Source organism: Rhagoletis zephyria, unplaced genomic scaffold (assembly GCF_001687245.7).
Source record: "Rhagoletis zephyria isolate East Lansing unplaced genomic scaffold, Rhagoletis_zephyria_1.1 Rzeph_scaffold_01211, whole genome shotgun sequence".
Lineage (NCBI taxonomy): Eukaryota > Metazoa > Arthropoda > Insecta > Diptera > Tephritidae > Rhagoletis > Rhagoletis zephyria.
Window position 1 is genome coordinate 92566 of NW_016158295.1, and position 18433 is coordinate 110998.

Genomic DNA, 18433 nt, shown 5'->3' on the forward strand with positions numbered 1-18433 from the left:
CCTAGGACTCGACTTCGGATCTCTTGAATGGCACGCCAGTGCTCTGCTCACTCAGCCATTGCGTCTGTTGAGCAAGTGCGCGCAAAATTATATAAATACTTATTTTTATATTTTATTTCAAACTGAACGAAAAAAGTGAGTGATGCCACAAAAATGAAGGGCCGCAACTGGGGCCATACTTAAATTTTTTATTTCATAAATTTTAACTCTGAGAGGAAACATTAATTAACAGATTTAACGAACATTAGTTAAGTGCCCGTTAGAGCTAATTTAAGGAACGTTGCGTTGAGTGCGGCTGTTAGAGTGCGATCATTGAGCAAGGAATTGAGTGACGGCGATCGAACCCTAAGTGGAACACCCAACGTGAATCATTATGTTAAGCATAGAGGCGTAAGCATAGAAAGATAGAGGCGTAAGCGTGGAATCTAAGCGTGTGTATAAATAATCGTAGAACCTAGTAATAGTTGCTCAGAATACTTTGAACCTTGAGGAGTTGATGTCGCTCGTCGGGATCTCTCTTTTCTTTAAATAAAACTGAAAAATTAAATCGAAGTGTTTATTTTAATGCGTTTCGTTCGGGAATCAATAGCTAGCATTTCAACATTTTAGGGAACGAAGTTGTACAATTAAATAATTGTTGCTTCCAGTTTGAACCAGACCTTGAAAAAAATCTAGAAGTTAGCAAAGAAATATGGATGTGCAAACTTTTGTTTGATTCCTAAATGTAGAAGTTAGATTGAGAATGTACCTTTCTCTTATGGTCAGAAACAGTTCAGCAAAAAGGTAATTTTCTAAACAGAAGCTGATAAAAAACCGACTTCGGGTGTCCATGGCGGAAAACAATCTGAACTTTTTGGCTTTTCTCGCGCATTTTCTTAAAAAGATAAATAACATCGTGCGACAGTCGNGGAACACCCAACGTGAATCATTATGTTAAGCATAGAGGCGTAAGCATAGAAAGATAGAGGCGTAAGCGTGGAATCTAAGCGTGTGTATAAATAATCGTAGAACCTAGTAATAGTTGCTCAGAATACTTTGAACCTTGAGGAGTTGATGTCGCTCGTCGGGATCTCTCTTTTCTTTAAATAAAACTGAAAAATTAAATCGAAGTGTTTATTTTAATGCGTTTCGTTCGGGAATCAATAGCTAGCATTTCAACATTTTAGGGAACGAAGTTGTACAATTAAATAATTGTTGCTTCCAGTTTGAACCAGACCTTGAAAAAAATCTAGAAGTTAGCAAAGAAATATGGATGTGCAAACTTTTGTTTGATTCCTAAATGTAGAAGTTAGATTGAGAATGTACCTTTCTCTTATGGTCAGAAACAGTTCAGCAAAAAGGTAATTTTCTAAACAGAAGCTGATAAAAAACCGACTTCGGGTGTCCATGGCGGAAAACAATCTGAACTTTTTGGCTTTTCTCGCGCATTTTCTTAAAAAGATAAATAACATCGTGCGACAGTCGATTTTACACACGAAAAAAATCAAAATATTCACAAAACTGGGGGCCAAATATAGTAAAACTGCGTTTTTAGTTTTTCTCTCTGACGTCATAATTTTTTTTAAGGGGCTTTGAAATTTTTAGAATATGACTGAATAAAAAAATTATTCAAAAGATTCGGTGCATTGTAGAATAACAACATGGGTATCAACTAAAAGGAAAAATTCTGTAGAATAGAAAAAAATTTAATCATTGGGTGCACAAGAACGACTAAATATTGAAATTGTCCTTTTAAAACTTTGGAAATTTCCAATATTTATTTTTGAAAAAAATATGTGTCAAGGACTAATATGATAACAACCATATCCTCGAATTTCGTCCTTCTAACTTTATTAGTTTTAGATAAAAAAAATTTTACACTTCTCTTTATAAGATATTGATAGTTACAATATACATATTTAAATGAAGATGCTGGAATTATTATTATGGAGCCATGTATGCGCTCTAAAAGAACAAACTGACCGTATGATGTACATTGTAAATACTTTAATTGTTTATTATACAAGGGCGTAGCCAGCCCTTCAGTTAGGAGGCAGGAGTTTATTTAGAGGGAAAAAATAGAAAGTTTCGGGTTTAAGAAGGTATAAGTTTTGTAGTATCCTTTACAACGATACCAATTTTTTAAAAATCGGTTTGTAATTTTTCTGTTTAAAATATAAGTTTTTTTTAAAAAAAAAGGTATTTTTTCCTTTTAAGTGTTTTTTCTAAAATTATTATACACGAAGTATACAGATATGCATCTCAGAAGAAAGAAGGGTTGATTGCATTTACAACGATATAAATTTTTTAAAAATCGGTTAGTAAATTTTTTGTTGAAAATATTTTTATTTATAAAAAAAGGTACTTTTTCCTTTTAAATGTTTCTTCTCAAATTTTTACACACGAAGTATTCAAATATGCATAAACCCCAAAACTACTCTCTGCATTCGCCCCTGATACGAATACATATTTAGTGTTGTTTCTCTCCCTAGTCCCTATTGTCAGAGATTACCCAATTACTTTCTCGTAAAAATAAAAAATCAAATCTCCCCCTTTCAAAGGTCAACTAGTTGAATATAAGGAGTGCACATGTTTTAACAAATCCAATCTATTAGATCAACTCAACTCTTACCTCTGGATTCAGAAGTTTCTTCCACATAAGTGATGATCCCAAATTATACGCATTATGTTGTTGGACTATCTCTTGTATGGAACTGGTATCCATAATTTCAATAGAACTGGATGAATTGTTATTGCTTTCGAATTTTGCCTGAATATAGAAGCTATCGTTAGACGTACTGCTGTAAGTTGGAGACTGTTGAAAGCGCTCACCCGCTTCCGGTGGTTGATTGTTGCTGTTTTTGTATTGCGCGTGGAGCTGGAGCTTCTGGACAACGGTATGACAAGCGGCGATATCTGCGTCAGCGCTGCCTAGTATTGATTTGTCTTGGAAATATTGTATTGGAGATTTTCGTTGATCTTCACATCTATAGCAATCCCTAGGCACTGGACTTGCTGAACTATTTGTCCAAGGGGGTGCTGCTACCGAAGACGCTGGCGCAGGTGATTCATCAGAGGAAGTATCTATAACAGATTCGATGAATTGTTTGTCATTGTTATTATTGCAACGGTTGATACTGTAAAACTCTGATGAACTTTTGCCATCATCGTCCCGGTGTGGGCAAGATGTCAGGCTAAGTGCCACTTTTAAGTTCTTGCTGGCAGGCGTGTCATCCTCCGTTGTCTCAATATCGACTACTTCATCGTCGTCGACATCGCATGGGTCGTTGTTATTTTCGTCATCCGTTGAGTGAAAGCCTTTAATGGAAGTGCCTATGACTTCATTCTCGCACTTCTTCAAAGCTAACTGCGAAGATACTGTCGATGCTAGTATAGGTGCTCTATATGGCGCGCCAGGCGAGTTAGGAAGGGTTGAGAGTGAAGACGAAAGCGGCGGGGGCACCGGCGGCGGTATTGGGCCACCAAACAGCATTCCATTTGATGCAGTAGCGCAAAAGTTTGCGTGTACTGTGAAAGCAAGAGAGGCAGCTGCTTTGGAGGCAGTTTCAGCCACAGCACCATTAGCTTTTGTCTCTGTGGAGTTTGTTGTACTTGTAGCACCGAGTGGAGGAATAGCAATCGTTGGCAGTGTCATTTCAACTGTCGTCGATCCACAGGAAGAAATCTTTTCTTGAGATGTTCTGGTTGCAATCTCGAAATTTTCTGTCACAGCGCTGGGATAAACAGACGAGGTGGTTAAAGTTGCTGCAGTCGAAGCTGCTGCGACAGCTTTCACTTCATCGAATGCACTTTGTTGACTCTGTTGCAAGACTGGCTTGAATGCCGACGCTGAGAGGAATTGAGGCAGACAAGCTATTTTCGCATCAGTAAACTTGTTCAAGCCCCCCAATCCTTTGCTGGTATTTAAGCCGTTGCCTGTCGATGTGCTCGCGTTCGGCTTGAAACCGCCATATTGTAGTTGCGGGCAGAAGTCGTTGCTATCACTACTTTGACCACCGGTAGTTCCGCTGTTGGCTACCAAAGGAAGTTGAGTGAAGAATGTGGCATTATTGTTCATCGACGGCGTCTTAAGCCAGTTCATAGCACAATCGGAGAATCCAAAGGGCACAGTAACATTACCTGCGTTAGTGTTATTACCTCGGTTCTTATGCGCTGCTGCGACTGCGGCATTTTGCGCAGCATGGGCATGCCACATGTAGTCCATCATGAAGTTGCGCGAGAGAGGCATTACCGTCATTTCGTGTTCATTGTTGTCTCTCAGTTGCAGAGTAGATACGTTACCACTCCGACCATGGTATGATACACCGTGGCTAGTTGCGCCAATGTTTAGCGGTCGTACGGAACCTACCGCTGCTGCAACTGCTGTGACGTTGACCACTGCAGCAGCTGCCGCTGTTAGCGCCCCAACATTATGTTCAAGCTTATCGCACTGTCGCTTGGTAGGCGGGGGTGATGGGTTGCTTGAAGTCAGGTTACTGTTACTGCAGCGCGGGGATAATTCAATGCCATTATAGTGATAATGGCTGGTGACCTGTGGACCTAAAGTATTTTTTGCTGCTGCGGCGATAAATGTGCCGCCGCCACTCTCGTTGGGCACAGTCGACAGCGAGGTTGTTACCGGTGTTGAGACACACATATTGCGTTTCAACTGATCTTTTTGTTGTTGTTGTCTTTGTGCCGCTATCGAAGCTTGCGTCGCCGATGAACCATGGCTCATAAGTCGTTTGCGCGTGCCACCATTAAACATCGCCTTAACATCCTCCCATGCGTGCACTATATCCTCTGGTGGTTGGCCGCTCAGGATCATGTGCCGACGCCACGAATTAAAATTTGCTGCATCCGGCTGGACGTACTTATCACCAGTGCTAATTCGATGGGAATGGAAAATAAACTTGTTGGGCGAAAAGAACATGCCACAATAACTGCACTTAATACATTTCGCACGAGATGAGTTGTAGCGAGACGGCAAAAAAGAGCCACGACAACCCCAAGCGCACTTATGATATACAGTGAAAGCGAAATCCTCTGGCAATCTAGGAGGGGCATTGTCACCAAGAAAACTTTTGCATAACCGTTCAGCCTCGCGGCGCGTTATCATTCCACAACGACGCGAACTTACAGGCATCGCGCCTGCACGTCGCAGAATTTCCAACTGTACCGGAGTGCATTGAACGCAGGTAATACCCAGTGCCACACGACGGTTGTGAATCTCATTGTAGCTGTACTGTTTGAGAAGAGTATTGGATATCTGAGCTAGGCACAGACGCTCTTGACCCTCGATGTAAAGTGATACTATTGGGATGCCGCAGAGAAGTACAGTGCTAACCTGAAATAAATGTAATAAATAAATATTTGAAGCGTAGTGTCGGTTTTAAAATATACCGAAAACAAATACAACTAGTAAGAAAGTCTAAGTTCGGGCGGAGCCGAACATTAAATACCCGGCGCAAGTATTAAATATATGTTTTCCACCTTTCCGAAAGATACCGTTACATGATAAGCGGGTGTATAAATTTTAAGTAAAATAGCATCCTTAAATTTCGATATATTGAAATTTAAAGCATATCTGAAATTTACCGTTATATGAAAAGCGGCCGTAATTTTAGTCCGATTTCAACAATTTTCAACGGTTTGCTTTTATGTGGCAAGCACAATAACCATACCGAGTTTGGTACAAATTGCTAGAACGGTTAACGAGATACATAGGTGTGATCATAAGTGAGCGGTGCCACGCCCATTTTCCAAAATTTTATCATAAACGTATTTCCTGGTAAAGAATTGTTGCAACCATCAATTTTGAATAAATTAGCTTTAATATTTACTGATTTATCGAGGATTTCGTATTTCTCGAAATTACCGTTATATGGGATGTGGGCGTGGTAATTTTCCGATTTTGAAAATTTTCGGTCATTTGGTATGCTGTACCAGGGTCAACAACTGTGCTAAGTTTGGAAAAAATTTGTGCGGCGGTTACCAAGATATACACATGTAACTATAAGTGGGCGTGGCTACGCCCATTTTCCAAAAATTTATAATATTCTTATTTTTCGTCTAAAACTTATTCTAAGTGTCAATTTTGAGTGAATTATCTTCAGTAGTTACTAAACTATCGCAGTTTTCGTATTTCTGAAAATTACCGTTATATGGGAGGTAGGCGTGGTTATTGTCCGATTTCGCCCATTTTCAATACCGTCCGTCCTACACCCAAAAGAAGTGCATGTACCAAGTTTCGTTAAGATATCTCAATTTTTACTCCAGTTATCGTGTGCACAGACGGACGGACGGACGGACAGACAGTCACCGCTTAATCGATTTCTCTTTTCGTTCTGATCATTTATGTATACATTTGTCTATATCTATCTCCATTCGTTTTGCCTGTTACAAACAACCGTTATGTGAACAAAGTTATAATACCCTTTTGCACAAGTGCGCTCGGGTATAAAAATAAGGTTGAGAAATTATGGTACTGGCTACTTATATTCTTCTACAATACTTAAGCATATGTAACTGTAAAAGTGAGTTTGGTAGACGCTTATGTGAGCGGACAGACAACAGGATCTTTCTCAGCCGCAGGGTTCTGACGTATTCAGGGAGTAGCGCGGGTAGCCGGGGAAGACCCTGAGTATATTTACAAAACACGGGCATTTTTTAAACACTAAGAAAACCTGTTTCATTGAATACTTTTAATAATATTAATCTTGGCTGCTGAATCTTGACTGTGGTAAAGGAATTTTCACAGGTCCTGTCCAGTAGAATGTCTCGGGCAACTCTTCTTGTGAAATTTTCTATAAAAGATCAAGTTAATCTGTGCTGACTTGTTGTTGAACTTTTAATCAAGGTATCATAGGAGCCGCACCGGGGATCAGCCAGACTGGCTCCTTTGTAACACCCAGAGGTCTTTGGAGAGCAGGCGACCTTTCGCTGCTACTCAGCCTTACCCGGTTACAGCGGATTTCTAAAACTATTCGTGGAACCAATAATGGATAAAAGATAACATCTCCTACGGCCCCAAAACATGAATAATGGTATGCGCTAGTACAGAAGGCCAAACGCTAGTTCCTTTCACAACAAACGACCAAACCAGGAAGGCTGTGGCTTCCTGTAATAAGGTCGCCACCTAGCGAACATTCTCAGAATATCTGCGGATTTCTGTTATAGCTACAGATCGGAAAAACATTGGCGTCAGAGATGAAAACAATAAAGAAAGGCTTGACTGAACTGCTCACATCATTGAACCCTCGGGGATGCTTCAGAAGCTTAAACAAGGCACACCTACGCACATTTGTGGAGTTGCCAACATATAGTAACGATCGAAAAAAATACACGTGGTCCTGCTTCTCAACGACGTAAGCTTGGGCATTGTAGTAGTGAGCGACAAGGTTAATTAACTATAGCTTGGGAAAGATAAAAGTATTAAACCCGCTCTTTTAAACTACGATTTCCACTTTAAAAAAATTTATTAGTTATAAAATTTTAACACATAAGTACCATTATTAGGTACCATTTTTACTATTTTTTATTTTACTCAAAAGCTATTAAATTTTGATTTTTTCCACCCTTAAAAGTTTAGTTTCATATAATTTCGAAATTTGTCATTCGTATTCGAAAAAGAAAACAAGAACAAAAACAAAAACAAAAATGTTCAACACCACCGAGAAATAATACATTACATGTTTATGAAATGCCATAGGAGCTAATTTGGGGCTGCACTAATTGTAACTACCGGGGTTAGAACTTTGCTACGATCGTGGTTGATTTACCACCTTATAGGAATTAGAAATTTACCACGCTATTCCGCGTTACCCACGATCCACTTCGATTTTCTCCAGATTCCAACAGAATTCAAGAAGTTGATTGTTTTGCTTATTAAAAAAAAAAAAAAAAAAAACACGAAGATATGATCCTTTTTAATGTAGCAAATAAATAAATTATATTGAAAGGAAAATTGAGTAGGCCACTTGCAAACAGCGTTATGAGTGAAAATCTCTCAAGTGGGCCACCCAAAATTGCACGGTCAAGATTTTTTCGCACAAATCACTTAATTCGGTTAACAACCATAAAAAATAACTTTGAGCAATTTTGCGAAATTCGAAGTTTTACAATAGTTATTGTTATTAACTTTTTTTCGTTTACATTGAATATCAATCCTTATTCTATAATACATAATTTAAAAGAAAAAAATCACGGAAACTTGCACGGAGTCGCTAGTTGTAAATTTTTTTCGCTCCTGCCACGGGTGCTTTTGCCTTCATGCCGCTTGCCGCGCGGACGAGCAAGCGAGCAAGGTGTAACCAGAGAACGCAAAAAAATAAAATTTATTTATAAAAGTAAGCATAGGTTATTTAGTACAATATTTTTGAAAGTTGTATACATAAATATGTACGTACATAACATGCATATTTATTAGGCCGGGTCGATTTGTGGGGAGGCAAAAAAATCGCCCATTGCTCTGTGAAAATCATATTCTAGGATCAAAATAAGAAACTTTGCCGAAGGAACCATACCTCTAAAACGAATTCTGATGTCCCCCAATTTGGGTCGAACTTTTGGGTAGGGGCAAATTTTGAAAAATCCCACTTTGACCCATTTAGAGTGCTCCAATCGAGTCCAAATGTATGACCGACTCCCACTAACTTTGGAGGCCCGACCCACCGATGCCAGTGGCACACCCCCTGGAACCCCCTGGGGGTTCACCATACAAACATTTCAAAAAATCGCCGGTTTTGCACTTTACTGAAAAAATCAGCGAAATGCCTATGTTTTTTCTTTTTGGAGTTTATTTTTCTCTTTAGAAATTTATTTAGTCAGAACATATGTAAATGAAAAAATGAATTTAACTTAGTAATAGAAAAGAAATTAAAAAAAATTATTAGAAATTAGCGTTTTTACAACCCTTTTAAAACCAAGGCATCACTGTGATGCATTTGCATGTCGTAAACATAGTTGTGTGGGTTTTTTATTCAACCGTTTTAAAAAATGAAGGTATCACTGTGACACAATTGCAAATCGGAAAATTGCTCTGTGTGCGTTTTTTAAGACACAGCTGCATGTCGTAAACTTACTTGTGTAGTTTTTTTATAGCACCTACTTAAGAAATAAAGGTTGTTTTTACAACCCTTTTTGTGGGTATTTTAAGGCATCTGCGCGTTTTTTGCAACCATTTTAACAATTAAGGTATCACTGGAAGGCACCGCAACCCTTTTAAACAATGAAGGTATCACTGTGACACAATTGCAGATCGTAAAATTGCTTGTGTTGATTTTTTTAAGCCACCACAAGACACAGCAGGTAGAATTGAAATTACCATTTCATTCTTATTACCTCGTCTCGTAGACCATATATAACGCAACAGTTTTTGTGAATGCATTAAGTCGTTGTGAAGAACTCAAAGTGTGAAGTGCTAATTTCAGATAAAAAAATATTTCAAAAAAAATAATAAGTGAAGTGACCATTCCAAATCAAAAAGTTTACAATGAATCCACCATCCTCTACACCGCAAGATGAAGCAACTACATCAACAACTATCGAAAACCCAATGAGTCATATACCCAAGCATGATGTTACTGTTTTTGGTGTGTCTACTGATTTAACTGATCTTAATTTACCAACCCATCTGGATATCTTGAGATATTATTTTTACTTAAGCGAACGTGCTAAAACAGAACAAAAAAAGTTTTCCCATAAATCATTCACTATTCAAGTACAAGATAAGTTGATTGGAATTTGGGAAAAACTTGGTATGGAAATAATGCTGAAAAAAAGTGTATTTAATAAATTGAATAAATTGCTTGACAAGTATCAAGAGCAAATCAAGAGAAGAAACACCACCCAACAATTTACAGAGTATGTAAAATCTCTGGAAACAATTTTTTACATTGGAACATGTAAATGCGATTTGAAGGCAGCTCCATGTGCATGCGGCTGGGTTCCCGAACGCCTCAAAGAGTTCATGCACGATCAACATAATCAGAGAAGACTAACAATGGATGCATTTGTGATGGAAACTGAAGAGCAAGGAGCAACGTCTATGTCATCAATGCCAACATACCAAGATCCCGATGATTCAACATACGCACCGCCACCGGTTCAAGAAGATATGGATAGAAGCACAAGTTCACAATACACAGAGAGATACGATTGTTTTAACTTTGCCTTGGTATGTGACAGATTTGGTGTGCCTGACAGAGTAGCATCAGCATTGGGAACCGCTCTTTTGCAAGATTTTAAAATTAAAGATAAGCATGGGAAACCTCTCATCATGGATAAATCGAAAGTTCGCAGAGAAAAAGAGAAATGCAGACAAGAAGTGCTTCGCAAACGGTTAGATGATACCAATTTGTTAGCGTTTTCATTCGATGGCAGAAAAGATGATACTTTAACGATAGATAAAATTGATGAGAAGTATCATACTAGGATGGTAAAAGAACCTCATCTTGTTATTTTGAGAGAACCCAATTCTGAATTGATTGGTTACGTAAGACTGGAACATGAAACCGCTGAATACAAAACAACCAAATTAAATGGTTTTTTCAACGATAAAAATATATCACTGGATGCATTAATTGGAATATGCACTGACGGTGAGCCAACAAACACTGGCCCACACGGTGGAATTATACGACGATTCGAATTGCTGTTAAAAAGACCATTGCATTGGTTCGTTTGCCTTCTACACTTCAACGAACTTCCGTTTCGGCATTTGTTTGAAGCTTTGGATAAATCAACCAGCACTGGACCAAGATCGGCAACCGGAAAACTGAGCCGTCAAATCGAAACTTGTGAAACTCTTCCGGTAAGTTATTGCTATCACTCATTTATTATAATTGTCAACCATTTTTAATTATTTTATTATTATATATTTTCAGGTGGTGGACGGCTTCCAGAAAATTGAGTTGCAAAATATGCCCCCTGCTCCAGAAAAAATTGAATTTTCCACCGATTCGAAGTACTTATACGACATGGCCCATGCAATTTCTAGCGGCGTGGTTCCGGTGGATCTGGCTAACATCAAACCAGGGAAAATTGTACATTCTCGGTGGCTCACCAAGGCCGCTAGATTATTGCGATTATATGTGACAACGGAAAATCCAGATGCAAATTTAAGAATTCTGGTTGAATTTATAATTAAATGTTATGTGCCAATGTACTTCAATATCAAGTATTACAGCTCTGTCGTGTACGGCAGTGCATTATTTTTCAAGTTCATTGGTTGGTCACGATTTCTAGAACCTCGTTTACGCAAAATTGTCAATCAAGTAATTAAAGATAATTCATATTATGCGCATTCGGAAAATATCTTGTTATCAATGTTGTTTGATGATAGCAATGAAAAGCGCGACTGTGCCATCAAGAAAATTCTACGCTATCGAACCGATGTTGACGAGCCAATGGAACTTAGAGTTTATAAAAAACCAGATATAAACTTTAATTGCACAAGTTATACGGAAATGATCAATTTGAATGATATAAATATCGTATTTGAACCACCATTCACGCGAAGCATGCCGTACGATACATTGAAAGAATATTTAAATCAAGATGATCCACCGTTTAATGATCCAAAAATTCCATCACACATACAAGGAACGGAACGACATGTTCAATTGCTAGCTAGCGTTTCCAAACGGGTTATACCGGAAAATGTAGAGGCTGTTATGGCGACGACATTAGAGAGCCGTGCGAAATTGCCCAGACTTGAAAGTAAAAAAGACTTCAAACAATAATTTTTTTTAGTTTCTTTTCTATAACTTACTTAAATTAATTTTTTTATTTACATATGTTCTGACTAAATAAATTTCTTAAGAGAGAAAATAGATATTATTATAAATAAATAATAAATATTATTATAAATAAATAAATAAAAATAAAGAAAAAACATAGCCATTTAGCTGATTTTTTCATGTAAAGGCCAAAAATGGTGATTTTTTGAAATGATTGTATGGGGAACCCCCCAGGGGAGTTCCAGGGGGTGTCCCACTGGCATGGGTGTATCGGCCGTCCAAAGTTAGTGGGGGTCGGTCATACATTAGGACTCGATTGGAGCACTCTAAATAGGTCAAAGTGGGATTTTTCCAAATTTGCCCCTACCCAAAAGTTCGACCCAAATTGGGGGACTTCAGAATTCGTTTTAGAGGTATGGTTCCTTCGGCAAAGTTTCTTATTTTGATCCCTAGAATACGATTTTCACAGAGCAATGAGCGATTTTTAAATCGACCCGCCCTAATATTTATATATGTACGTATGTATGTACATGTGGATTTATTTTGTCTTTACAGAGAAAAATAAATAAAGGGGATAGTATACTTTTAACATGCGTACGCAACGCATATACGTGCAGCATATTTTGCCGATATGGCGTAGGGTTGTCTATTTACACGGGACTTAAATTTTAAGAAAACGTCATACACACCTTTCTTTAAAGTGCTGTATCTTGGAAACCTTTTAACGAAACTTAATGAAAAAAGTGTATTTCTTCCGTCGTATTATACATTTTTTATTATTTTTTTTTTGATTATAGCATTTAAACAAATTTTTATTTTTTTCATAAAAACATTGTCTATAATGTCAACTTTAAGTACCCAAATGGTCGTAATGGTCTACTTAGGCGTATGGACTCTAGATCGTCTAACGGTCGACCAATATGATAAATAGACTTTGAAATTTTATGAAACTGTATATTATTGAGAGAGGAAAGGGGTGTAAAAAACCAAAACACATGAATAAATCATATTAATTTTACTAAAGGGTCTGAAATCACGAAAATCCCTTCAAGGAAATGGCAGAATTGAACTTTGTTGCAAATTCGCATAGGAAATTTTAAGAGATTAGCAGCTTGAAGCCTTGCTCAACTCCCGACGTTACAACAAATTCGTACACCCGAAGCCCTTTACCAATGGAGTAAGAATAATTTAGAGGGAAAGAAGGTGCTGTTGTTTGCAATGGGATGTCTGTAAAATATAACTGCAACTAATTTTACAGTGGACTTTATTTCGAGTATGACTACGTGCCAATTACTTTAATCCTATATTAAGCTAGTTTAAAAGTTTAAATCAGGGACTGAAAATAATGATTATTTCAAAATTTTCAATGTAAAAAATCAAAAGGTTCAAAATATCGTAGAACAATTTCTAGTATATACATGTGCATGTTTTTTCATGCTCTGTATGAATCTCTTATGATTTCAAAAAGTTTGAGCGATATCTATAAAAATTATAACTAAGAATTACATTTCGATTTTAAATTAATCGCTCAAAAAAAAATCATATATCGAGTTTTATTTTTTTTATCATAAATAAAACTCATCTTTCGAGCGTTATTTTTTTGATCTGAAGTAATAATTATTTTGGGAGTTTTATATTTTTGATCAGAAATAATCATCATTTTTTGAGTTTTATTTCTTTCATCAAAAATAATGACTATTCTTTGAGTTTTATTATTTTGATCGAAAATAAAACTCATTTCTTGAGCGTTATTTTTTCGCTCAGAAATAAAAATTAACTTTTGTGTTTTATTTTTTTTGCAGATCGAAAAACTCAAAACGCCTCACTTCACCTAAACTTAACTCACCACACCTCAACTCACCTCACATCAACTCATCTCAACTCGCCCTAACACACCTCACCTCAACTCACCTCACCTCAATTCAACTCAACTCACGTCATCTCAGTTCAGTACAGCAAATCACAAATACATTTGCAAGCAGAGCACTGAAGAAAACCCAGTGGGTTAGGAAATCATTACCTTTTTCTACCAAGAAAAGATTAATAACTACGGTTGAACGAAAAGATGCATCGCAATATAAGCGAGCGGATGATGTGTAGCTTTGAAGCGACAAACAAAACTATAAGTTTGAAATCTAACTCAAGTAGCCGAATGGATGTGTGTTCGACTGCCGTGTTGATGGTCACGGGTTCAAAACCTGTGGCACGGACTGTATTTTTTATTTTTATTTTTTTATTCTATATGTACTCCCATAGTAAAAATTAATACATATTCTGTTCTGCTGAGCTACTGGTAATCGATACATCTATGATATTTTTACACGTTGAACCTGTACAAATCCGATCCCTGAGTAGGGGTAAAAATTTAATTCCGCACCCACTTCTCTTTCTTTTGATATATGTTTCATGAAAGTTAATGGGTATCAAGTACCTCAAAACTACCACAAAAATGATAAAAATGTGCATTCAATTTGTTTATGACAACTGCCGTTAAATTATCAACGGGGGTAGTTTTGTCTGATTTGAAACGTTTTATATAACATGTTTAGTTAGACTATAAGCAACAATTGAAACGAGTTTGATAGACACTTTTGAAATTTATCTGTAAGTGTTGCCGTTGCCCTAGCCTTTGAAGTATCCATAATAAATCGACCACCATATCCAAATGTATCTACAGAAAAAGACGGGTGTTTTACACAGATAATGGAATAAAAGCGGGGGATGTGTGTTTATTCCATACTATGTGGAGTTACATTTATGTAAGTGCAAATGCACAAAACAATTCATTCAGTGAAAGAAATGATAGTTAAGCGTAGATTTAGATTTAAGTTTAGCGTTTTTAGCAATTTATTTCAGAAAAATAAAACATTTATGGTGACTTCGTTTCTACCAAAAAATGTTGCCCTTGCACGGTGCAAAATGTGTTTGATGCTACACTCAACCCTTTGACAAGGCATGTTTTTTCCTTATTGTCCTTGTCCAGCTCAGGCATTCCATCATATTATCGTTTGAAGCAACCATCTGATTTTCAGAACAACCATCTCCCCTGATAAAGCTTCAAAGCGCAAAAAGGTGCCTTTTTTGCCTTACACAAGTGTGACATTTTAAGAAACGAACACAAAATGTTTTCACCCCTTTGCCCTTAATTTAGAATCGAACACGAAAAGAGAAAGGGGCAATCAAAAGGCGACATTTTTTGGTTGGAGATGTGGACGAATTGGTTGCAACATTGGATCCAATCTATGAGGCAACTATAAAACTGCAATCCAGTCAATTATTTTTGGGGGATTTTTATTTTCTATGGATGCAACTTAAACTGAAAGTTCAAGCAAATAACAGCGATAACAGTTGCATGTTTCGAACTTAACATAACTAGCAATAAGTTGAGTGGGGTTTCGTCAAGACTTTCACGAACTTAGCTTCCGCGGAACCGTGGCATGAGTTCCATGAGAAGAGTTAGGTGTGGTAAGTTGAGGCGAGTTCCGTTAAGATGAGTTTGGGTAAGTTAAGGTGAGTTGAGGTGTGGTGAGTTGAGGTGAGGTAAGTTAGGGTGAGTTGAGATGAGTTGAGGTGAGGTGAGTTAAGGTGTGGTGAGTTGAGTTTAGGTGAAGTGAGGCGTTTTGAGTTTTTCGATATGCAAAAAAAATAAAACTCAAAAGCTAATTTTTATTTCTGAGAGAAAAAATCACGCTCAAGAAATGAGTTTTATTTTCGATCAAAATAATAAAACTCAAAAAATAATCATTATTTTTGATTAAAGAAATAAAACTCAAAAAATGATGATTATTTCTGATCAAAACTATAAAACTCATAACATAATGATTATTATTGATCTAAGAGAAAATAACTAACAAAATAAATATTACTTCAGAGCAAAAAAATAACGCTCGAAAAATGAGTTTTATTTTTGATCAAAGAAATATAACTCAATAAATGATTGTATTTTCTGAGCAATACAATAAAACGCAAAATGTCATTATTATGATTGATCGCAAGTATTAAAATCTCAAAATAATGATTAAAAGTTAATTTTTTTGATAAAACTCATAATGATTACGGTCCCTGGTTTAAATAATATCAAGTTAGGGAACTTCATATCATTCTTGAACAAATCTTTAAATCAATAAATAATTTCTTTCTTTTTAGTTCTTATTGTAATAAAAGCGTGTTGCTAGTTTCTTAAACTATAATTTTATTATCCATTAGGTTTATTTTTTTTACACACCTTTCTTTTTTATTGTTTTAATGGCTATCACTTTAGTTTCTGCGAATTCGGCAGTCGTAGGGGCAGAATTTTTCGATTTAAATAGTTCGTTATTTTTACAGAATGCATTAGGAATGTAGCATTTTTAATTTGGTGGTTCGCGGACATTGGAAATACACTTTTTCCCCAAATAGGTAGATTAAGTTTATCTCAGAATGTGAATCAGTAACACCGCGTTCACGTTGAAACTCTAAAAGATACTGAACATGCAAAATGTTGAAAGAAGCTATTTGATTTAAAATTCAAACCAAAGATATGCGTGTAGTATATATATGTATATATATATATATAGATTGTCGAAGCGGTGTACTGAATGTCAAAATGATCTGTTTGTTGTACACAACCTTGTATTCTTTCACCTTTGTTTGTCTTTTATCTGCAGATTTTCGCAAATAGTTGAGAATTCATACACAGTTTTACGGGAATAAACTAACTAAATGAAGAAAAACTTCTTAAAATTTTCCGCAGCATTTCCTTTTTTCACAATTTACAGACATTGTAAAAGAGTTTTCTTAGTCTTAATTTTCTTAGTTAGAATTCTTAGTCTTGGTGCGGACTTTTGGTTTGAGTTCAGTGCCGTTTAGTTTAGGGAATTTCCACGCAGGAATCTTGTACTTTCTTGTCCGTTTTATCTACATTAATCCCTAAACCTGACAGAGAAGTCCATTGGTGTATAGTATTGAGAGATCCATTTATTATATCACTCTTGGTGTCTAGGTGGTTTCCGGTCACAATTACTACAATGTCATCATTACTGTGGTGTGCACTTTACCGCCTGCTTAGTTAGCCTGTCTTCACCCCATTCTGCTCTAATTCGTCTACAGCCTTTTTATCCATAGAAGTATACTAGGTTCCACGTTGTTTGCTTAAAGGCTACTTAGAATAGCTTTTTTTGATATGTTGTTAAAAGCTCCGCCAATGTCTATTCTTTCGAGTATAGAGAGTTGGCTTTACCTGCCTTGGGTATAAACACAACTATCGAATCTCTCCAGTACACAGGCACATAGTCCAGCCTCAGACATCCCATGTATATCGCCTCTAGCCATGGGATCACCACGTGAGTGACCTTCTGAATCATGGCCGGAAAAATTCCATCAGTTCCAGACTTGAATGGATCGAAACTGTTTATTGCCCATACAATTTTGCTTGTTGTATTAATGTTGGGTGGGATGTCGTTCACGTTTTCTTTTCCAGATTCCATATCTGTCACGTCTGCACATCCTGAAAAGTGCATATCGAACCCCCCCCTAACCTGCAGCGATTCTTCGCAGCTTTCAGTCCATTTATCATTGGCGTGGACGGTTGCTTGGACAGTAGCTTTCTTAACCTTGCCCTCGTTTGCATTCTCCATGCTAACGCAGAAGTCCTCCCACGATTGCTTCTTAGACCTATGGATTTCTTTCTTATAGCATTTTAAGAGGTATTTGTACTCCTCCCAGCAAAACTCATTGTCGGCTGCCTTACACAGCTTGAAGAGCTCACGTACTTCGCGCGTGTTCTGTGCAAGTTCCCTGTTCCACCACGGGGGCTTGGATTTGCGTTTAGTACGCACTGGAGGGCATGCAATTTTAAATATATTTCATAAAATTTCTTTATGTTTTTACCTATTTTCGATCATTCACACCCCCAAAAAAGTGCACCGTGCGCCGTGTAAGGCCATTCAATATCTGCATGACTATAAAAATTTTGATGATAACTGTCAAAAAGGTGGTTGGCAAAATTTGTAGACGTCTGTGGTACTTATCAGATGAAAGCATAGCGTTTTCATTCTTTGACGATAACGTTTCAAATGAGGAGAAACTCAGAATGTCATAAAATTATATTCCTTTCATACCAATTATGATGAAAAAGATGTGTAATACTGTAAGCTTCCACAATTAAAAGTGGTAGACGTAACCGAGTTTCTAGAAAATTAGTTGGCTAATTTGATTACCACCAAACACTGTCAAACTTTTTGAGCGTCTCAACACTTCCAGGAAGTTTTAGAAAAAAAAACCAACGGTGTGGCAAGATGATGATTTCAGTAAGAAAATCATAAGTGCCCTAAGAGTTGTGAATGATACCGCAGAGCGTGGTGCTAAACTGATGCTAGATTACAATAAAAGAAGATAACTGCAATATTTATTATAGTCGCAAAAAAAGTATAACTGGAAATGTCCACCAATTACAAAAAGCTTCCTTATGAATACATAATAGTATTATCGATTTACTTATATCTCTTATTTAGTGTAAAAATAAAAACTATGGCACGTATTCATAATTCAGCTACTAAGTCAAAACTAATAAAGTTGCAATAGTGATGCGGAATGAAGTAAATTGACATTATTACCTTTTCAAAAACGAAATAAAGTGAACAAAAATTTGGAAATAAAGTAAATTATGTTATTTCCTAATGCTGTGGTGCGCACAGACGCGGGCCGCCGCAAAGCTACGCAAATGTAATCTTTCA

At 36.9% G+C, this 18433-nt stretch overlaps 2 protein-coding genes across 2 annotated transcripts in view; one reads left to right on the forward strand and one right to left on the reverse strand.

Moving 5' to 3' along the window:
- The window catches only part of LOC108363185 (uncharacterized), a 77697-nt gene extending 72572 nt beyond the window's left edge, over positions 1-5125 (reverse strand). Inside the window, exon 1 of the mRNA XM_017616466.1 lies at positions 2612-5125. Within this exon, the coding sequence (XP_017471955.1) occupies positions 2612-5125 (2514 nt within the window). The remainder of the gene's footprint in view (positions 1-2611) is intronic.
- A 4107-nt stretch (positions 5126-9232) lies between these two features.
- On the forward strand, positions 9233-11751 carry LOC108363184 (uncharacterized). The gene is made up of 2 exons (XM_017616465.1): positions 9233-10792; positions 10866-11751. The coding sequence occupies exons 1-2, from the start codon at positions 9473-9475 to the stop codon at positions 11721-11723; spliced, it is 2178 nt and encodes a 725-aa protein (XP_017471954.1). The 5' UTR covers positions 9233-9472; the 3' UTR covers positions 11724-11751.
- Positions 11752-18433: the final 6682 nt, after the last annotated feature.